This window comes from Bubalus kerabau, chromosome 13, assembly GCF_029407905.1.
Source record: "Bubalus kerabau isolate K-KA32 ecotype Philippines breed swamp buffalo chromosome 13, PCC_UOA_SB_1v2, whole genome shotgun sequence".
In the NCBI taxonomy this organism is placed as follows: domain Eukaryota; kingdom Metazoa; phylum Chordata; class Mammalia; order Artiodactyla; family Bovidae; genus Bubalus; species Bubalus kerabau.
Window position 1 is genome coordinate 65,565,809 of NC_073636.1, and position 23,056 is coordinate 65,588,864.

A 23,056-nucleotide genomic window follows, 5' to 3' on the forward strand; every position below is an offset into this window, starting at 1 on the left:
GACCAAGTGCAAATTCAAAAGAATTTGAAGTTGTCCTGAAGTGCCAGCTTCTTATTTTGCCAAACAAGAACATTTAAAACAAATATCTAATTATATTTTTTATAGTTAATGCATGCTCATGGTGCAACATTCAAAACAAAAGGATATATACTGAATAAAATAAGTTTCATACTTCCTATCCAGTTCCTTAACTATCTAGTTCCCCTCCCAAGAGGCAAATCGGGTTGCTTGATCATCCCTCCAGAGATAGCCCTGTAAAATACAGGTACGAATGTATTGGCTGTCTTCTCTCTCCCAAATGAATGGTAGTGCATTCAGTACTGTTTTGCATCTTGAATTGTTTTCTTTCCCCCCACTTTTCTTAGAGATTTTAAAAAATCAGTGCACAGAGAACTTTCTTTGTACTACTGCGTAATATTAGTAAGGATTAAAAACAGTTATCATCTTTTAAATTTGAAAAGTATGTTTAAGCACCAAAAAGTTAGAAAGAATTTGATCTTAGTATAAAGGAAAACTCTATAAATTAAATACATTTGGTTCTATGAAAAATTAATTCTGTGTGTTGGTCCAAAGACCTGTTTTGCTAACTATTGCTCAAGATAGTAAAACCAGTAAAGAAAGGCCTTTGAATAGGACTGAGTTATGGAGGCTTACTAATCTGTGGTAGGCTCGCTGACTGAGAGATCAAGAGGAATACAGCTGACATATGCATATCCTTCTCCCCATTTTACAGGGAGGGATAGACTTTGGGAAGCTTTTTTCTCTCCTACCAGTGCACTACTCAGTTCACCAGCTCCTACGGTCAGCTAGTCTGTTGTCAAGATAGCGTGTATTTATGGCAGCTGTGTGTCAGCTGGATTGGAGTAGGGAGACTAGTTTCAGGGCTGTTTATTCCTTTTATTAATATTTCTTGAGCAATTAATGTATGCATAATACAATTAGGAATTTTGAAAAGCATACCCTGTCAGTCCTGTGTGAGAAATACCCACATAAAGTGATTGGGGCCTGAAGCTGGAGAGTGACTGACCTTGGGGTGGGTAGCTGGAGTCAGCGAGCCTTGGGATTGAAGAATTGATGGGACACCCAACCTTTGGGAAGAATAGGGAGAATGGAATTCATTTCCTGGATGTTCACTGAATGCCCAGCATCTGCATCCTACTGTGTTTTGGTTTACTCCAAGTAAACTGCCTTAGCGGATACTAGTGTAGGGTTGAAGAGGACACAATGGAAGCAGGCCTGTTAGTTTAGGTAGCACATACTTGTTAGGACAGTAGGGTATTGAGTGTTAGATGTAAGAAAGGAAGGTAATGGGGCAAGTCCAAGTTGTAGGGAGAAAATGCAAATTGGTAGAATCTAAACTTTCTCAGTGTAGAATAGCATTCTGGTCAATACAGATGTGTTTAAGAGAACAATTGCATATTTGTTTTCCTTTATTTTTAATCATTTACTTATTTTTGGAATGAGCAATACATTTATATGGTTGAAAAATGAAAAAGTATTAAAAGGTGTATTACCAAAGGGTCTCCCTCCCACTTTTGCCCCTCCCTGCCCCATACCCAGTACCCCTCTTGTATCAGTCAGGTTTATATGCTGGAAACAGAAACCATCCTGGGTACTTGAACCACAGAAGGATTTAACACAAGTAATTGGGTCCTTAGAAAATTGTTGGAGAACTTGGAGGAGTGGGACTCAAGGGGACTGGCCTTAGAGTTTAAATTTGAAGGACTCACCCCTGGAGTGTGAACTGGAGGTTGGGAAGTCACTACTGCTCCTGCCACCCCACCCCACCATTGCTACTTGACACTCAAGAAGTCAGTGACTAGACAATAAATCCTTGCTGCTATAGACCAGCATGTCTGTATCACCTGGGAGCTTGTTTAAAGCTTTTAAGGCCTTACTTAGCTTCACCTACTGAATCAGAATCTGCATTTAACAAGATTCCCTGATGATTTGCATTGCATAAAAGTTTGAGCAGTCCTGCACTGAAGTACTGGCTCTTGTCATGACAGTTGCTTCCAAACCCACAGATCTCCATGACCTTGATTGCCAGTTTCAAGTGAGTCAAGCAAATGTAGTTGTTGGTTTACCTAGCTCTCAGTCTAGAAGAAGAGTGATTGGAGATGTTACAAGTAACCAGCGTTAGTTTCTCGTGTATTCTTCCAGATGTTTTAGGCATATTTAAGCATGTTTGAATACGTATATTCTTTTTTGTCTTGTTAAAAAAAATAAGCAGTAGTTTACTTACCATCCACAGTGTTCTGCACCTCACTCTTTTCATTTAATGGTTCATCTTGGGAGAGCTTTCCATATCATGACATAGAGCCATCTTCTTTTTTTAACAACTGCATTATATTCAAATACATAGATTACAAAATTCTTAAAATTGAGACTAACACAGTCTGGGCTGGCCAATCATTCTAATTTTTTAACACCTGTAAAATACAATCTAGTTGTTAATTGTTTGCTTCCTGCCTCTCTGTGCTCAGGTTTGTGTATATGTCGTCTTGTTTGACTCACACTGCAACACAGTGTATCCTTCCTCCGGTTTACATGAAAGAGCTCAGGCTCTGAAAGGCTAATTTAATCACAGTTTAAGGACTATCCAGGATGGTATTTGAATCCCAAGTCTGTTAGCCTCCATGATTTTCGATTTGGCACAGTGACAGACAACTGCTAAATGATAGGCTTTATTTAGTACTTTGAGATCTACTTCTTTGGTAAGAGGTTTGGAAAAATATAATTTTGATTATTTTAGGTGGATATTAAGGGCATTTCAATTTTTTTTTCTTTCCTGACTCAGGTATCCAGCTCACATAGAAGATATTGATTACGAAGAAGGAAAAGTACTCATCCATTTCAAGCGTTGGAACCATCGTTATGATGAGTGGTTCTGCTGGGACAGTCCTTATTTACGTCCTTTAGAGAAAATACAGCTGAGGAAAGAGGGCTTGCATGAAGAGGAAGGATCATCTGTGAGTAACAAATCTGGGCAGTTCAGTGATGAGCAGGCTCAGCCATTGGGCTGAGTTTTTGATGTTTAGTGTGAAAGTCTGTAGGAGCTGAGGACCATCGTTATTTAGGCTTGGAGTGCAACCTTGAGATCTCCACGGCCTCTTGGGGTTGTTGAAGAATCTCAGTTGTCATCTGTGTGTATGACATGATTGACGTGACAGCTTATAAACTAATTTGGTTGAGACTGCACTGATGATAAATAGAGACTTGATCTCTCTTTTATACCGCTGTATCCCTTTAGATTGCTTTTTAAACTCATCTGCTGTCTGATCATTAAGCAGTCATTCCATGTGGAACATTATGCTAGCTTTTTTTTTTTTTTTTAAAATAAGCCCTTGAAAATCTTGGAACTGACTGGACTGGATTCCTGTTTTTTAAATTTCATCACTATGTCTGGCACTTTTATGACTTCAAAATGAAGGACAAAGTATTTGTTTTCAGTTTTTTAAACAGGAATTGAGACATCTGTAGAAATCCTGCTGTCTTTGGAGCTGACTCAGCCCGGGATTCTGTTTTCCACTTTAACCGTGTCCAGGGAACTTGAACTCTTGCTAGCCTTTCCCCCTCCTCCCCACTCCCAGTTTAAGATTGTTCACTGTTGCCCAGTTTGGCTGCTGGGTATTCATTCTACAAAATGTATCAATGCAAACTGTGTGCTGGGAAAGCAGTATGAGATATTAATGGTGAAGGAGTGCCTCCTTTGTCCAAAGACCGTCTAAAAGTGTAGATGGCATTAGGTGGCATGAATGCTGTTTGCCTCGAGATGAAACAGCCTCTCTCCTTCCAGCTGTGTACTTGTTGTGTACCCTGGTGGTCCTGGGCTGTTAGATGCACTTTCAGGGACAAGATAGAATTATCATCAGTGCTGTGCCTTGCCTGTCCAGAATTCCTTAAATGGGAAAAGGCTGTGTCCAACCCTTTTGTTTTGACTCCTAGTGTTGAACAGCAGAAACATCTTCATCCCAGTAACCATCTCCCCTTCCTGCCCTTGTCAATTTCAGCTGGTCTTATGAATTTGGTTACCATGTATGTCCTATGAAATTGGATTGGTAACAGGATCTTTTTTGTTTTTTAATATTTTTTAGGAATTTCAAATCAACGAGCAGGTCCTTGCTTGCTGGTCTGATTGTCGTTTTTACCCAGCCAAAGTCACTGCTGTTAACAAGGATGGTAAGGCATTTGAGTTGTAATTGTTTTTACTCTTGACTTAGGGGTGAGTTTATATTTGAATTTGATGGTGTATTTTTAGTATGTATTTATTGCCTTGGAATCCTCTCTAAGTTAATTACTATGTCAGGAGTTAGGAAGAAATTATAAATGGAGAGAAAGCTAGGTTAAGGAGGGGGAGATTGGTTCTCTGCCTTCTAAATTTTAGTCATTGTTTTCTGAAACAGTCATGATTCATCTGTCCCTCTGCTGGGAAATTTGCAGGTTCTTGCTGTCTGGGAGTTCCTAATATAATTGAAGAAATAAGTCCCTGATATACCTTTTAGTTATTTGTTAACAGTATAGAAGTGAAGCAGGCAACAAACATTTCTTCCAAAACGTATTTTGTGGATGCCAGGTGATTGAGAGTGGTGTGTGATACCAGAGTTGCTAGTTGAAGTTGGGGTACTGGGGTTTAGAGCTCTGAGTTAGGATACCTTTGCCAGAGTTCAGAACATGTGAGAAATCAAGACGAGGAACACAACCTGAAGAGGCTCATTTTGTGAATACAGAGGCAAGGGAAGAGGAGGGTTATGAACACGGTATGTGTGGTCAGCATCCTGACACATAGAACAGACTCGGCAGGGCTCAAGTGATACCTTTTTAAAGCATTTTCTACTGAGATGTTTGTGGTATGTCCATAATCTCTGCAGTGAATTAGTACCCTCTTAGTACCACTGTTAGGGCTAAAAGGCTAGATTGACTTCATTCAATGAAGTTATTCAAGTATTTATTTAGCACTCTGCTAAATGCTGGACCTTGGGGTAAACAAGAAACTTCATCTCAGAATGGGTTGAAATGGTCAAAAATGAACTGTACATTTGCATATAGTAGGACTTTTAGTTCCTCTATTGCTGTATTCACCAGTCCTGGCGGTTATTAGACTGGGTGGGGGAAGTGGCAGATGTATCCCTGAAAACAAAGTCCTCTTACCACAGGCCTCCAGAGCAAGGCTGTATCTTCTAAGTTCTTTAAGCAGTTACTCATCCTCTCATTTGTGGTTAAGTTTTTTTGGATAGTCCTTTGTTTTTCCCAAGTTACATTTTATAAGCCTGTGTTTAAAATAAAGTCTCACATTACTTTTCATATGTGTTACTTTAATTTTAATAAATGGATATTATTCAGGTGACATGTTATTAAACTGCTTCAGATCCTTTTTGTAAAAGGCATAGTTTATTATATCAAACACTCATTAAATAGATTATAAATCCATATGTTTATAGATCCATTTGTATTAAAATGGTGAATGATCTCATTTATATGGGAAAAATAAAGTAAAAAAAGCTACAAGGGTATATTGTGCAGCATAGGTAATATAGCCAATAATTTATAATAACTTAAAATGGAGTATAACCTATAGAAATTGTCAATCACTAAAATTGTACGCCTGAAACCAATATAATATTGTTAAGCAACTGTACCTCAATAAAAAAAAGTTACAGTAAAAGAAAAACTTTATTTTTTAGAATCTTATTTTTTGGATTAGTAATTTTTTTCTACTCTTACTGGATTTAAATTATATGATATGAAACACAGGTGTTTGTTAGTGTACATAGATGTCTTTCTGAAAGTCTGTTAGGTTGATTTATTCTGATCAAGTTGGATGTTCCCCCTAGGGGAGGTGTGCCCTTTTGAGGAAATGGCTGCTTCTTAGATCAAATGAAGATTGTGGATAGAAACACGGGTAACTGTTGATAAAGCGGGTAGCAGAAAGGAAGCAATGTTTCTCTTTTGTTTCAGTAATGTCCCAGAGTCACATGGAGGACAGAAGTGAGAAGAGGGTTTAGATGAAAAGAATGGGAAAGGAAGGGCACATTGAGGAAGGAGGGATTTGGGGAGTCCTGGGAGCTGTCTTGTGGAGAGGTAGGGTGTGAGGGTCTAGGTGGAAGCATTAAAAGCTTAGGAACCTACTGTTTGTATTTAATATCTGTAGAGCCCAGGCCTTAGCATCATGGATTAAAAAAGAATAAAGAACTTGTTCAAGGCAGAATGAAGTAGGTGTTGAGATAGAGCAACCAGGGGAGGTATAACAGGTGCAGAATGGTGCAGATAAATCATAAGGGGAGGTGTGAGGAGGGACCCTTATCTGCATTTGTTGGGTTTTTTTTGTGTCACTTGGGTCTGAAATCTTTTTTCTTTAAAACATTTTGGCTGCATCACACGGCATGTAGGATGGGATCTTACCTTCCCCAGTCCTAACCACTAGACTGCCAGAGAAGTCCTTTTAAAGTTAATTTGCTTTGCAAGTTGTTTTAAAAAATCTTTTAAAAGTTTATTTTCCTGCATGAGCTAAAATGATAAGAGGGAGAGTCTTGAGGTAATGGTTGCTCCCACAATGGTCAGTTGCCACCCTAATATATTTGTTCAATAAGCTTCAGATTCTGTTCAGTAAATTTTAGTTAATTGGAGGACATTGAAAATGAGTGGATATTTTGGGGAGAACCTGTTTTTCCCAGAATTTTTGGGTCTAAAGTCCTACATTATGCCACCATCCTCTCTGGTTCTTGAGATTAATTGGAAGAGGGAGGAGATTAGGGAGGGACGGGGAAGAGGAAATCCTGAAAGTATGAATGCACCCAGCTGTGTGGTATTATTGCTGCACTCAGGACCGAGAAGGAAATCCTCTGGGATTTCCTTTGCGGGAGCTCAGGTCTGTGCCTGATTTTGATGAAATAATGACTCTTAGGTGCTGCCTTTGGGTTAGATTTAATCCAGGGGAACTGGCAGAGTTTCTACATCATGATTTATTCTACTATTCAGCTGCATGATTGAGAAAGACGATACTGGACTCTAATTTCACTCTGCCCCTGGTGTTTTCTGTCCTGCCTCAGTTCTGTCTGTAGTAGGGGCCACCACAGCTTAATGGTGGCAGAATCTCTGCAGACGAGGTGCTCCCTTTATTTCCTGTAAAGTTATTCTGTCTTTCTGGTGCTGCTGGAAGGAGGCTGGGAATACAGTGAAGTCATTCCCTGTAGACTCATCTTGGGAAGGCTTGGTCTGATCTTTCTGCCACTCATAACCTCCTTGGTGGTTTTGCCGAGGCCAAGCATTGACTGGGCAGTCTGGTGGGCAGGGGCTGTAGCCAGAGTGGAGAGCCCTGGCTGCTGGCATTGGGTGTCCCACATGATTGACTCACAACTAGTGAGCAACTTTTAGAGTTTCTTAAGGGAGTCATTTAGCAATTGGAAACTTGGGAGAATAATGCCATGTTATTTAGCCCTTTTCACCTGGCATGAGTCTTTGGCAGTGGCAGTTAAGCATCATTCTCCGTGAAGGCAGCCACACCTGGTAGCCTTGTTAGATCCTCAGTCTGTGTTGGAATGAAGGAAGGGATTCTGCTTCCAGGAAGTCTTTGTTTGGAAGCCTTCTCTTCCCTGGTGAGTTGACCTCAGCTCCGCCCAGCTCCCCTTTTTTAAGGAGGTGTCAGAGCCACTTGCCTGTCAGGGGTTTGTACCCCTCTGCTCTGTGAGGCAGTCTCTTCAGAGGAAACTGAAAGTAGATTCACATTTACAACAAAATGAGGAATCATTCCTTCCTGTTGATCTGTGGTTCTTTAACTTGAGTGCACAAGCAGGCGTATCAGGTCCCTCTTCCTTAAAGTTATGCATATTCTTAGGTCCTGTGCCCCCCAGTTCAATTTCTTTGTTTAGTGCCTAAGTCTGCATTTTACCAGGAGATTCTATGGAAATGATCTTATTTCTCGAGTCTCTGGCTGAAGCAGTTACTATTTTTTTGTTTTCTTCTTGCTGTAACTGATCCTGCGTTTGAAATGGGAACTCTGGGACTATGAACAGCTTTGACTAGAGATAGAAAGACAATTTAGGCCCATACATGCAGGTGCTATCTTGGTTCTTACTATCTGTGGGGGAGTGAGGGGGTTCCCTTTTAAAGTGACTTGGTAGATTATGGTAATTAGAACCACATATTGATCTCTTGGCTTCCCTGGTGGCTCAGCGTTAAAGAATCCGCCTGCCAATGCAGGAGATGTGAGTTCACTCCCTGGGTCAGGAAGAGCCCCTGGAGAAGGAAATGGCAACCCACTCCAGTATTCTTGCCTGGGAAATCCAATGGACAGAGGAGCCTGGCAGGCTACAGTTCATGGGATTGCAAAGAGTCGGACACAACTTAGTGGCTAAACAACAGCAACTGTTCCCTTGCTCTGTGACAGTCCCTTTGCTAAGCAGTTTCCATATCTGAGCTCATTTCTTCTTCATGTGAAGAAGCTCATTTCTTCTTCTTCATTTTTTCTTTCTACAAATGTGGAAAGATTGTTGCCGTCAACCCCATTCTCATTTTTCAGATGAGGAAGTCAGCTCACAGGAGAAACTGCTTGAGGTTGCAGAGCACATATGTAAATAGTAGCACGGAAGTCTCAATGGAGGTCTGTGGGGCTCCAAGGTTCCTGAAACTGCAGTGGCCACAGTATCAGTCTGCTTCTCTGGAGCAGGGTTTTCCTTAAACAGCAGGAGTTTCAGTTAGGGCCAGGTGCCTGTTGGGGGAGTGTGTGTGTGTGTGTGTGTGTGTGTGTGTGTGTACACGTGTATATGCACCTGAAACAGTAGGGTGGGAGTAGATGGTCTGCGCTTCCTGGAGCCCAGCGGTGTCTTGAGAGCCCTGATTGGTGGAGACAGGCTCTGTCCCAGTCCCTGCGTGGTGATCATAGGCAGTTCACTCTCATTGCTCTGAATTCAACTGAGCAGTTGTAAATGGAAGAAGAAATTGGAATAGAAGAGCAATTTGGGAAATTGTTGGCTGCAGAACCTAAGCCCATTATGTAAAATTGCTAAGAGGAGAAGGCTTAGGGGGAGGTTTGCCTGCAGACATGAACTTGTCCCATCCCCCTGCCCACCTTTGAGGCACATCTGTGGGAACCTCAGGACTTTGAGAAACCATGTTTGAAAACTCCTTCCATGATATTATGGAATTCTATGACTCCTGAAGAATGAGCGGGATAGAAAAAGGGTCCTGAAGTCACAGTTATGGTAGATTTCAGGAGCAATGTAAATCTGTCCTTTCCAAAGTCACCTGTGTATCCCTCTTTCCTTGGTCCTGGAGAAGATGAGCTTGGTACCAGTCTCAAGTTTTGTTCTTACGTCCCTTCTGCTATTACTAACTTCTATAAGGTTGTCTGATATGCTGGGTTCTTAACCTATAGAGAGCAAGGCCAGGAAGCTTGGTTTCATGTGGTAGAGACCAGAACTTCTTAAGGGAGCCTGAGGCAGGTCACTTTTGTGTCACTAATGTTCTCATTTTGAATCCTATCATTTACGTGTGTTTTGTTAGTGTTGTTTGTGGCCGTGGGAGAGATCGTTGCCAGCCGCCTTTTGGAGGATTCTGTGGGAAGATGTCCTTTTAGTTACGCATGAAACTGTTAAAGACGACTTGGAGTCTCTCTCCAGGTCGAGGCCATTGTTGTCTGCGGGATGTGTTTCCTCCGAGTTACTGAAGCCCAAGTTAGGCTGTGTGCATGATCAAGGGAGAAAGTTTCAAGGTGATCCCTTGTAGTTCTTTGAAAATAAAATGGGTCAGGGCTGGGATATTGCTATCTAACAGCAGTGGTCCCCTAGGCCCTTTGGCCATAGTTTGGGTCATTTCAGAGGGGCCAGTGGTGCTCTGGGTCTGTGGTTTGGAGTTGAGGCTGAAGGACTTGGGGAATAGGTATGTCGGGTTGGGAGAGAAGTCAGCAGACCGGCTTGGGTTCTGCCTCTAGCTCTGTTGTTCCTCTGAGGCCTCCATCTGAGCCTGCCGTCAGGAGTAAGCTTCAAAATTGACCTCAAGTAGCTGAAAATCTTGGACTTTTGCATAGCACTGTTTAAGTTGTCCTGGCTATTTGAAATGTCTGTAGAAATGGAGAGTTTCCATTTTGATGTAAGGTCCGACTCTTCAACCCCATAGAGGGTAGCCTAAGGGCTTCTCCATCCACGGGATTTTCCAGGCAAGAGTACCGGAGTGGGTTGCCATTTCCTTCTCCAGGGGATCTTCCCGACTCAGGAATCGAACCTGGGTCTCCCACATTGTAGGCAGACGCTTTACCCTCTGAGCCACCAGGGAAGCCAACCCTAACTGATGCTGAACTTTGTTGATTAAGATCATTGAAAGTATAGTCTTGGATGCCCCCAAACCGCAATCCTTAGACTTACCAGAGCTTTGCTTTGAAAAGGGCCTGTTTAGAGTCCCACAGCATTGCTTCTTTGTTTGCCAACACCCTCACAATAGAGGCAGGAAGACAGGAACCCAGGCCTTTGTTGTTAAGTACTCATCAGTAATTGCTGACCTGTGTTAGATAAAATCCTTATCATAGCCTGTCATCTCATTGCTTGCTTTAACCAACCAACTATATATCCTTGTATCTATCTTGTTTGGTAGCCGCTTTTATGTGTTGACAATACTTGTGACAAATAATCGCTTTTGTAATTATCAGGAGTAAAATCAGTAGGTAATGACTAATTGTTTACGACAGTAGTTCTCAGACTTCAACGTACACCAGAATCACCTGAAGTCCTTATTAAAACACACATTTCTGTTTCACGCTCCCAGAGTTGTTATGCAGTATATCATGGGTAGGTCTGCTAACTTGCATTTCTGATAGGTTCATGGGGTTGTTGATGCTACAGGTCCGGGGAACCACACTTTGACAAACACTGGAGTACAGTGAGCCAGGCGCTGTGTGAGAAACTGGTGTTAGATATGGTCTCTATCCTTGTAGAGCCTGCCTTTGATTTGGCATCTGCCTTCTGTGTGAAGGCACCTGAGTGTGAGGCTCTGTAGACCGGGAACCAAATGAGTGAGAAGTTCAGAGGAGGGAGAAATCTCCAGGACCAGGGAAGTCAGGAAGGTTTTACAGGAATGTTGTGGTCTTTTGAGCGGAGCACTTAAGGATGAGTGGCACATTCCAGGCAGGAAAACACTTTGATAAAGATGTGGAGGTGGAAATGTCCCAAGACAGTTTCAGTGGGTGGCAAGTAGCTAGTCGCTTTGAGTTGTTGGGTATTGTATGCTAGTAATTTGAAATAAGGTTGGAAAATCACTGGGCTCATATTGCATTGGACTTTGAGACGCTGAAGAGGAAGGGTTTCAGTAGAGGTGGTAGCCATTCACAGGGCCCTGTTTAGGACTGGAGGGGAAGGGTGGGCGAGGTGGGGAGAGAGTGTAGAAGATGGAGGCAACCAGCCAGGTGACCTTAACTTCACTGTTGGCATTATTCTGCTCCCAACCCTTGAGATTTATTTTTTCCCTTCCATGTTGAGTAGTAAATTAGTTCTGAAAACTAACCATGTTTACCAGTGGAAAACCATTACATGATTACCAGTGGTTCATTGGTAATCTTGACAAGATTAACGGTGACTTTTTTTTTTTTTTTTTTTTTAATAACTTCCTGGAACCAGCAAAGGAGAGACATGAGTGGGTTCTAAAATGCAAAAATTTGAGAATGTTGGTTTGGGTGGAACTAATGAGAACTTTTGTAGCTGAATGCCTTATTTGGACAGGATTATTTGGATAACCAGTTTCAAATTTTTAGCAGAGAGTGATTTTTGTTAGACTTAAAAAGAATAAAACTAACTGTAGAAGGCACTATTTAGTGCTTTGGCCTAGTCTCTGTTTTTAAACATAGTAACATGCAGGTAATTCATATGGATTTTGAGATTATTATGACCTCTAAAAGCATATCTTTAGCAGGTGGTCATATTTCTTTTGAAGTTTAAATATTACTATTTCTCAGCTCAGAAAATAAAGATTAAATAATAAGCAATAATTCACCAAGCAATAAGCCTACATTTTCCTTACATCTCTTTTTTTAAAAAATGAAAGTATTGTTAATATAAAGTATTATATTGTTACAAGTGTACAATACAGTGATTCACAATTCTTAAAGGTTATACTCCACTTATAGTTGTTATGAAGTATTGGCTATATTCCCTGTGTTGTATAGTATATCCTTGTACATTATCCATAATAATTTGTACTTCTTAATCCTCTACCCCTATCTTGCCCCTCCCTGTTTCCCTCTCCTCACTGGTAACTGCTAGTTTGTTCTCTGTATCTATGAATCTGTTTCTTTTTTTGTTATATTCACTAACTTGTATTTTTTAGATTCTGCTTATAAGTGAGATCATATAATATTCATCTTTATCTGTCTGATTTATTTCACTTAGCACAATACCCTCCTTCAGGTCCATCCATGTTGCTGCAAATGGCAAAATTTCATTTTTTTTTTGAATAGCTGAGTAGTGTTCCAGTGTGTGTGTGTATATCCATGTATACATGTATCCATCCATCATCTCTATCCATTCATCTGTTGATGACACTTAGGTTGCTTCCATATCTTGGCAATTGTAAATAATGCTGCTGTGAACACTGGGGTGCGTGTATCTTTTTGAATTAATGTTTTTGTTTAGGATGTATTTCAAAGAGTGGAATTGCTGGGTTATATGGTAGTTCTATTTTTAGGTTTTTGAGAAACCTCCATACTGTTTTCCACAGTGGCTGCACCAATTTACATTCCCACTAAGAATATAACACAGTATGTCTTTCCATCTGTGTCTTCAGTTTCTTACATCAGTGTCTTATAGTTTTCCAAGTACAGGTTCTTTAGCTCCTTAAGTAGGTTTATTCCTGCTGCTGCTGCTAAGTCACTTCAGTCATGTCTGACTCTGTGCGACCCCAGAGACGGCAGCCCAACAGGCTCCCCCGTCCCTGGGATTCTCCAGGCAAGAACACTGGAGTGGGTTGCCATTTCCTTCTCCAGTGCAGGAAAATGAAAAGTGAAAGTGAAGTCGCTCAGTTGTGTCCGACTCTTCGTGACCCCATGGACTGCAGCCTACCAGGCTCCTCTGTCCATGGGGTTTTCCAGGCAAGAGTACTGGAGTGGGGTGCCATCGCCTTATCCGAGGTTTATTCCTAGGACTCAATTTTTTTTGAAGCAATGATAAATGGGATTTTCCCCTTAATTTGTCTTTCTGGTAGTTCATTGTTGGTGTTTGTTTACGTTCTTAATTGTTTTACTGCTATTTGCTCTTGGTCTAAATTCAGTGCAAGTTTTAAAAATTTTAGTGTAGCACCGTAAAAATGAATTTTTTTGATGGATTTTGATCTGTGTAGGTAAACAAATCTGTAATGATAAAGAGAAAAAAGGCAAACATATTACTATCTTGGACATAAGAAAGACCAATTGTGATTCTTAAACAATTTTTTAATTCCTGTAGGTTTATTATTGTGGTTGGAGCTCCTTTGTGTTTATGCTTTGAAAAGTTTTGTCGCTTTCATAAAACTACAAGTTAAAATCGTATCTTTTTGAATTTTAGGTACTTACACTGTGAAATTTTATGATGGAGTAGTTCAGACTGTCAAACATATTCATGTCAAAGCTTTTTCCAAAGATCAGGTGAGAAATGTGGTTTTATGCTTTTGTGGTATGCATAATGCTAATATTGTAGTTTTGTTTCTCAAAGATGCTATATTTGTTCATGATGGCAAACTCTTCCCTTCATCTGACATGATTTTTCCAGAAAGCAATATGCAAGTTTTCAGATACTACAAATGTTTCTCTCTCTCTGCCTTTTCCTTTTCATACAGTCTTCTTTTCTGAAGTGCCAATACTTAAGTACCATTACCTGTTAGGTCTTTTTTCCAAAATGCCTGGGGATTATTCTTTTCTCTCTCTCCTTGTGCCCTGCCCTCAGAGCTGTTTCCTCTCTTGGGGAACTAGCAGAGTGCTTGAGGAGATCTAGAGATGTTCTCTCCTCCTCATCTGCCTTTGCCTTTTAGCTCAGGACCATGGCCTGGTGGTGGCGTGGATTTGTTAGTCACTTGTGCTGGATGTGCCTGGGTTGAAAAGTTTGTTTTCTGTTGTCCCTTTCACCATCCACGTCTAAGCACAGGTCCTGAGTTTTGACATTGTAAAGTGTTGCCTACTTTCTTCATGATTTTTTTCCCCTTTTAGTTTATTTTGCATTAATGTCTTAATGAAATAGCTGAGGGGAAAGATTCTGATCGTTACTATTATTGATCTCTGTGGGTGGTTGATGTGGCAGTATTTGGTAATGCTGGAACCTGTTGTCTTATGATTAAATGCTTTTACTTTAATAAATTCTTCTGTACATATTTAGCATTTTCAAAGCATCATGATACATGATATTGTTAAAGATAGCCTCAAAAGTATTTTTTGCCTTTTGCTGGTTTTCCTTTTCAGAAAATTGATAAAATTATAAAGCTTTAGCCCTGAAGATGTTCTCTCTTTGATCTTTTGCTTTTCAGGCATCTCAGGAACTACACAGCACTGTATACATTATTTTGGCCTTAAATTTGGCAGTTTTTGTGTTAAGTTTGTGGAATGAGTTAATTTAGACAGAGGACTGAAAAGCTGCAAGATTGTCTAGAATCTCCCGAAGTGGAAGGACAGGGCTCCAAATAACATTCAGCTGGTGTCTCTGGGTGATAGTACTCACAGGGCCTTGACTTGGAGATGGGCACCTCACCCTGTGTGGATTGTGGGTCTTCAGTCCTCAATTCCCAGTTGCCTCTGAGCATCTCTTGTCATCTTATACCTGGCAGGTGGTCAAGCACAGGCCCATGGCTCCTGTTTGTTTTCCTTTCCCAAGAGGACATAGTCTTTTGGATAAATGATTTCTCAGCAAGGCCACTTACAAAGCAAAACTTCTTAAAAAATATTTGTCAATTTTTAAAGCTTTTTTCCATATAGTAATTGCTTCCTCTTTTTTTTTTTTTTTTTAAATAGGCATTTACTGCTCTAAATGGTTTGATCATCTATATTTAAGGAACATTTATATTTTTTTGTACTTATAAAAATATATTTGTTTGCTGTAGAAAATTTAGAAAGCACAGAAAAGCACATTGAAAGTAAAAATTGTTTAATTCTGTCATCTAGATACAGTTGCTCGTAAGATTTTGATGTATAGCCTTCTGTATTCTTTTAAAAAGATACTTATGTATATATGTATTTCTTTTCCCAATTTGAGTCATACGTTACTGTTCTATAACTTGCTCTTTTAACAAAATAATGTTTTCCCAAGTTCCTAAGTCCTGTATGGGAATATAGCTTTTAATGGCTATGTAGTGTTTATAATATGTATATAACCCAACTTTGTGTAACCAGTTTCCTAGTGGTCATTTAAAGATATTTGTAAGTCTGGGTACACAAGTCTAATTATTTTATTAACAAATTTCATTTCTAGGAATTCATTCTAGTTCAAAAGTAGAATCGTAAGTCTTTTGACCCAAATTGCCAACCCCTCTTCGTAGGGGTTGCGATTTATATTTCTGCCAGCAGTTACTAAGGAGGGCTTTGTTCTCAAACCTGGCTGCTTTTAGACAATTTAGAGGACTTGAAAAATAAAATTTCCTCCTAGGCTCCAACTACAAGGATTCTCCTTATTTATTATTTTTCCCCTTGGGACAAATTAAGCTTTTACTCACTGCATATTTAGACACTCCTTGCTCCTGGCAAAGCTACGTGTGCCAAGTTTGTGCTCGGTGCTAGGGGTCCCATATGAACTTGATGTGGTGGCCTCTGCTTTTCTCTTGAGGTCTTGGAAGGAAGATACATACACAAATAAACTTAATTGTAGTTTTAGAAACTCCGGAGCTTTCAGAGCTGGCTTTATTATGAGACAGTAGACAGTGTACTGGGAAACGAGATTCTAAAAGAAAGTAATTTAGGAGGAAAGTAACCAAGAAGTGGTACTTCTTCCTGATGCACAAAAACTCAGTAGCTCAGGAACATAGTAGGACTGAGCACAGCCTTTACCCAGTAGAGGAAGCAAAGACAGTCTGTTTCTGAGTTGGACAATCTTTACAGCTTTCCTGTTCAGCCACCAGTTATCAGTTTATTGGGTTCTTCTCTACACAGGACGTCAGGTTCTGAAAGACCCTGGGTCAGTGTAGTCACGCTTGGGATGACAACAGACAGGGCACGAAGGCATTTTCTTAGAACATTGCTATCAAAAAGATTGCTTCCCAGAAGAGGTCCCTGGGGTAGTTGTCTGTCCCTTTAACTACTTTCCAGTGACTTGTTAATCATAAGGGAGATAGCATTGTCTCAGAAGGAATTCAACATGACTCTGTTATTTTCTTTAAACTTAGGACTGGTTCTCAAACCTCAGCATATGGATGGATATTTTCAGTGGTGCTTTCCATTATGTGACCTGAAATATATCCTCTTTTAATTTCTTTTATCTTCATAAGTTTACAAAGAACCACCTGATTTTATATTTGCAAGTAATCACAAAATGTGTTTCATCGCTATTTTGCTCATTTTAGAATATTGTGGGTAATGCTAGGCCTAAAGAAACAGAACACAAAAGTCTTCTATCATCTGATAAACGAGAAAAGTTTAAAGAACAGAGAAAACCCACAGCCATTGTGAAGAAAGACAAAGAGGACAAAGCCTTAAAGACAGAAAAGCGAGCCAAGCAGTCTGATAAAGAAGGAAAGTTAATCTGTGCTGAAAAGGGAAAAGCGTCAGAGAAGAGCCTTCCCAAGAACGAGAAGGAAGATAAGGAGAACATTTCAGAAAATGACAGAGAGTATTCTGGAGATGCTCAAGTGGATAAGAAACCTGAAAAAGACATTGTGAAGAGTCCACAGGAAAACTTGAGGGAGCCAAAAAGAAAGCGAGGCCGTCCCCCTTCCATCGCTCCTACTGGTGAGTTCTCCAGGTGTGCACTGCAAGAGTGTTCTTTTTGTGGCTCTTTGTGGCTCTTTATGACTTTGTTATTTAACCTTCGTTTCTGTGACTGACCTTGAGTCAGCCTGTCACCTGAAAACAAGTCATGTCCGTGGAGCTGAATTTTACGGGAGGCATATATCCAGAGGAACATAAATTTGGGAAACATATTCTTGGCTGGGCTTCTGAGGTGAAAGATAGCTCTTCACTAGATGCTTCAGCTTATATGATAAAACCTAGTAAGCTAAGGGCTTTTGCTTGTGCCAGTTCAAATGATTCACTTCAAATTAGCTTACCTAGAACCTGGAATCCGAAAATAGTGTTTTCATGAGCGACATGAAAGGGGAAAAAAGAGAGGTAAGTAGGTGTGGGCATCTCTGGAGCAGGTGGGAACAAAGAACACTGGACCTGGGAAGGGAGGCTTACATTTGAAACTGAGCTCTCTGCAGAGTGATTATGGATTGGTAATTTTCAGTCTAAATGAAAAGCTGAGATGGCTAATTGGTAGAGTCAAGGTTAGAGGATTTAGGGAAGAGTACACAATTATTTTAAAAAGTTGAAATTTGGAATTCTTCTAGACTAGCCAAGAAAGAAACAAATCCTGAATTTCTTCCTAAGCCAAACATTCCTTCGCTGGATTGAGTGGCGTGAAAAGCTCACAGGATCTCTGTACGGAACACCGTCTGTGATTATGTGGCAGAGGCCTGCAGATATTCTTGGTTACGTGTACTTTACATAAAAACCGTGAATCCCTACCGTTTTAAAGTGATACCTGTTTTTTTCCTTACAAGTCTGAATAGCTGCCAAAGATAAATGAAAAATATAAGCTATGACATAAAATATATTTTCATCAAAACTGTAGAACTACAGTATGTATGGCTGAATCCCTTCTCTGTTCACCTCAAACCATCACAGCGTTGTGAATCAGCTATGTTTATTGTTGTTGTTCAGTCACTATGTTGTGTCTGACTCTTTTGTGACCCCATGGACTGTAGCCCACCAGGCTCCTCTGTCTGTGGGATTTCCTAGGCATGAATACTAGAGTGGGTTGCCATTTCCTTCTCCAGGGAATCTTCCCTACTCAGGAATTGAGCCCGTGTCTTCTACATTGCAGGTGATTTCTTTACCACTGAGCCACCCGGGAAAGCCCTAGTTGACTGTACCAGAATACAAAATAAAAAGTTAAAAAAGCAACAAAAACTCAAAACAAAATATAAAAAACTGTGGAACTACAGCATCAACCCATTTGTTGTCCCCTTAATGATGCAGAATGTAAAGCCAGTCTTATCTGTCAATCCAGACAGCAACATCATATGTAATTTTTGTGGAAAAACTCTTATTTACTTCAAATAAATGTATTAGTGCTCATTCCCAGTAGGCAGCCTTCTTACATCTTAGTCCTAATTTTAAGGTATGAAATTGGACGATGGTTTGCTTTCTTCCCAGTTGAAATAAGGCGCTTCCCCTTTCAGTGGTTGTTTTCACTCTCAAAGAGCTCAGCATTGTACCTGTGCCTAACTGGGGCCTGGACTTGCACTGTCCAGTATGGGAGCTGCTGGCCACTCATGGTTACTGAGTGCTTGAAATGTGGCTATTCTGAATTGAGATGGGCCGTAACTCTGAAACACACACTGGAGGGAATTCCCTGGCTGCCCAGTGGTTAGGACTCCGTGCTTTCACTGCCCAGAGTCTGGGTTCAGTCCCTTGTCTGGAAACTAAGATCCCACAAGCCACATGGCATTGCCAAATAAACAAAAAACAGAACCCACAAAACACACTCTGGATTTACTAAACAACAGCAACAAAAAAAAACCCACCCACGAATGTAGAATATCTCAATAGTTTAAAAATATTGATTACATATTGAAATGATATTTTTGGGTGTATTGGGTTAAATAAAATATGAATTAAATATTCATATTTAAGTATATAAATGTTTTTATATTTTTTATATTTACAGAATATTTTATATAAATATAAATTTAAAATATATTCAATATAATTCATCTATTTAATATAAATATTTAGCTATTTTATATAACATAAATATAAAATATAAGTTTAAATTATTTTCACTTTTTTAACTTTTTCAAGTGACAACTGAAAATTTAAAATGATCTATGTGGCTTCCATTTGTGGCTCTCATATTTCTATTGGACAGCAGCAGTCTAACTTCACTGACTTTCTCAGTAGGATTCCAAGAGAGAATTAAGCTCTAATGCCCAAGGCATCTGTGACCTGTAATGAATTGACTTCTGCCAATTGGTGGTGGTGCTAGTTATAAACCACTCTTGGGAGAATTAAGAAAATAACCTTTGTTCTGTTTTCAAATGAGGAACCCCTGTTGAGAAGGTCTAGACGTTTTAAACCTCTGGGCAGTGTACTGTGTTACCATGTGGGATGTAAATAAGCAGGCCTTTTTGTGTAAGTGGGAGGAGGGCACTTATTCAAGGAAAGGTAGACAGTGTGAACAGGCAGAAATCTGATGTGTCCTCACCATAGTTTAGGGAAGAGAGTGAGTATGTGGGACTTGAGTGTTCTGAAACAGATTCCCCTTTGGTTACTCTTACAGTGGGTTGTACTCTCTGGAAAGTGTGGACTGGGATACTTGCATTCCAGTCTGCAGACTGCTTCTCTGAAGCTACCTTACTTCACTCTGATTAAAAATGGGGCATTCAGTTTATTGCTTGTATTAAGTGTAGGATGTTACACCAGATAGGATCAAATTTAATAGAGAACTGGGGTTTTCCAAGCTTACTGTTAACACTTGTCTGAGCTGTTCCTCTCCAGTTAGAATCTCTGGAGCAGGATCTGGGAATACTAATTATTAACAACCTTCCCAGATGATTCTTACTGTAAAAATAATTCAGTTTTGGGAAACATTGAGTTTCTGTGTGGTTAGCCCCGGTTTGTATATGGTATCAATGTGAAGGCTTGCCAGTATTTCATATACTTCAAATCCTCTTTAAAAATTGCTTGAAATAAGTCAGTTGACATGGTGGAGGCTTGAGCTCGCTAGATTATACAGACCTTACTGGAACCAGATCTGAGCTATTTAGGGAGGGTTGTTTGTATTTAATGTGGAATGTGTGTGATCTCTGAGTTCCCACCCTTGGAACGAAGTAATGTTGGCACATTGAGAAGCTTGAACACACAAAGAACCAAAGAGATCAGCATTCTCATCAGGTTTGCCTCCTCAAAGCTCAGCCCTCTGTCCTTTGTACATTTGACATGGCAGATCTGAAGCTTCTGGTCTTAGATGAGTCTTCTCTCTCCCCCTACTTCTTCCCCTCCCATTTCCTTCCCTCTTCCCTCTCTTCCTTCCCCTGGCTGCTGCTTTCTCTCATTTCAACCTTCATCAGACCCCCTAGCCCTACCTTTCCCTCAAGCTTCCCAATTTCTTTTTTTTTTTCTTCTGCCTGCCTTTTGGATTCTTATCTTTCCTGGTGGGAGAGAACTTCTTGTTAGGTTTAAAAAAGAAAAAATGAGTACTGTCTAAGGGTTTAGCTTCTACACTGCTAAAATTATGTCAGTGCTGGATTTGCCAGTGTTAAGCAGCCTTGTCTGGAACATTGACTATCAAATAGCATGGTCTCCTGAGATTTTTCTGGAATTGTTTTTAAGAGGTTGTAAATGTTGACATTCTCTTTGGTCCCTCAAAACTAGGACCAATGCCAAGCTGACCAGTTCAGCAAGTAGAGGTTGAAAATAATAATCAAGCTTTAGTCCCAGGGTACAACATTTTAAGGATTAGCCTGCATGGTGGATTTCCTGAGTATTGAATAAGCCAAATTTTGATGAGAAGATTTGATGGTTATAAAAATGACTTTACTGTTGCCTTTGTATACCCTCATATTTTAAAGGAGTCATATTAGGATATTTAAGGAGTGGGTTTTAGGAGATCAGTATATGACTAGAGCTGGGTCGTAGGAAAGATCACAAAGATTCAGAGGTCAGTCTGCAGGGTGTCAGCATTTCCTATAAGGAAGTAATCTCTCACCCATTTCACTTTTTACTCCTTTTGGCTTAAGTAAGAATGCCCTTTGAGGGTTTATTTATCATGCAACGATTTGTGTGTGTGTGTGTGTACACACACACACACATAATGTTTTATTTGTATACAACATGAGAATTGGTCAATAAAAAACTACATATCTTTTTTGTGTGTGTGTGTGGTTTTATAATCATTATAGCTGTGGATTCAAACTCTCAAACTTTGCAACCAATAACATTGGAATTGAGAAGACGGAAAATATCAAAAGGAAATGAAGTCCCGTTAAAACGTCCTCGGCTTGACAAAAATTCATGTGAGTCTTCAGTTTGTGTATGTGTGGCTGGAACTTGACAACTGTTGGGTTAGCTCCCCTGTGTCCGTGTTGTCACCTGGGCCTTATAGACTCTAATGCTTGTTGATCACAGGGGCTAGTATGAATGGGATGTGTTTGGATCAGAGGATTTTGCTAGAGGGAAAATAAATCCCAAAGCACAAGCTATGTTAATGTTGAGTTCAGTAATGCCATTTCCATACCCATCTGATTTGGATTCCACTGGAAATTTAATGGCTTAGGAAGTGATGGATTTCCTATGACGGGTGAAACTTTAAATATATATTTATTGATCTTACTCTAGCACAGGGAGCTATATTCAATATTTTAAAATAACCTAGTATAGTGGAAGAGTCTGAAAAAGAGCATATGTATGTGCATGAACCTATATATTCATGCACACCTGAAACTATCACAACATTGTAAATCAACTATACTTCCATTTTAAAAAATGCTATTTATTAATTTTTAAAAAAGACCCTATTGGTTCCAGAAAGGACTTGTGATGGCTGTAAGGCTCTGTAAACCTTATTGCCTTGGGGTGTTGTTAATACGTACATTTTTATGTTGGAAAGCCCCAAAATAGCACTTGTCAAGATTGGGATGTGACCTTGCCCACATATTTTCATATCACAAATCCTTAAATTAGGAAAATTATGTCCTGGCAGAAAGACTGTGCCTTTATTTAAAACTATAAGCCAGGATAAGGTATTTCCTTTCATCATTGATGCCAGAAGTCTGTTTAAGCCCTTATCAAGGCAGCCAGTCCAGAAATCTGTGTGTGCTAATTCACTTCAGTAGTGTCCGACTCTTTGTGACTCCATGGACTATAGCCCACCAGTCTCCTCTGTCCATGGGATTCTCCAGGCAAGAATACTAGAGTGGGTTGCCATTTCCTCCTCCAGGGGATCTTCCCAACCCAGGTATCAAACCTGCGTCTCTTATGTCTCCTGCATTGGTAGGCGAGTTCTTTACCACTAACATCACGTGGGAAGCCCCAGAAATCTGTAGTAACAGAGTTATTTCTTCTGGTCTCTTGACTACAACTCTCTTAATGGTTTATAGCCCAGGAAAAGTCAAAAAACTACTCGGAAAACACTGACAAAGACTTATCAAGGAGACGGTCTTCCAGGCTGTCCACTAATGGGACCCACGAAATTCTAGATCCTGACTTGGTTGTATCAGATTTGGTTGATACAGTTAATACTGATCCTTTGCAAAACACTTCATCTAATACCAAGGAATCAGAAGAAGGTGAGTAGAGTCTGTTCTAGAATGGTCTTGCCAACCTGCTGCCTGTCTTGGTGCTGCTGCTGCTAAGTCATGTCAGTCGTGTCTGACTCTGTGTGACCCCATAGATGGCAGCCCACCAGGCTCCTCTGTCCCTGGGATTATCCAGGCAAGAACACTGGAGTGGGTTGCCATTTCCTTCTCCAATGGATGAAAGTGAAAAGTGAAAGTGAAGTCGCTCAGTTGTGTCCGACTCTTAGCAACCTGATGGACTATAGCCTACCAGGCTCCTCTGTCCATGGGATTTCCCAGGCAAGAGTACTGTAATGGGGTGCCGTTGCCTTCTCCAGTGAGAACCTGTCTAAATCAGTCATTGTGTACTGCCTTACACAAGTTTTAGATTGTCTTGAAATCAAGATATTGATTTGGCTGCAGTATTTCTCATATTATTTTTCACTGAGGATTCACAGACAAACTTTTGTGTGCATTTGTGATTGATTTTGCTTATGTATGTGAATGTTGGGTTGGAGGTACAGTGCTAAAGAGCCTTGTTCTTCTGTCTTTCTGATGCCATCTTACTCTAGTGCGTCTGCCTTTTTGT

At 40.2% G+C, this 23,056-nt stretch overlaps 1 protein-coding gene across 15 annotated transcripts in view; it reads left to right on the top strand.

The window, feature by feature from the left end:
* PHF20 (PHD finger protein 20) overlaps nucleotides 1–23,056 on the top strand; it is a 129,542-nt gene that overhangs the window by 40,716 nt on the left and 65,770 nt on the right. For 11 of the 15 annotated variants that reach the window (XM_055544918.1, XM_055544919.1, XM_055544914.1 and 8 more), the window contains exons 3-8: nucleotides 2,801–2,972; nucleotides 4,098–4,182; nucleotides 13,521–13,600; nucleotides 16,495–16,879; nucleotides 21,094–21,207; nucleotides 22,291–22,479. In XM_055544918.1, the coding sequence (XP_055400893.1) occupies nucleotides 2,801–2,972; nucleotides 4,098–4,182; nucleotides 13,521–13,600; nucleotides 16,495–16,879; nucleotides 21,094–21,207; nucleotides 22,291–22,479 (1,025 nt within the window). The other 4 variants (XM_055544926.1, XM_055544927.1, XM_055544928.1 and 1 more) reach the window with 4 other exon arrangements.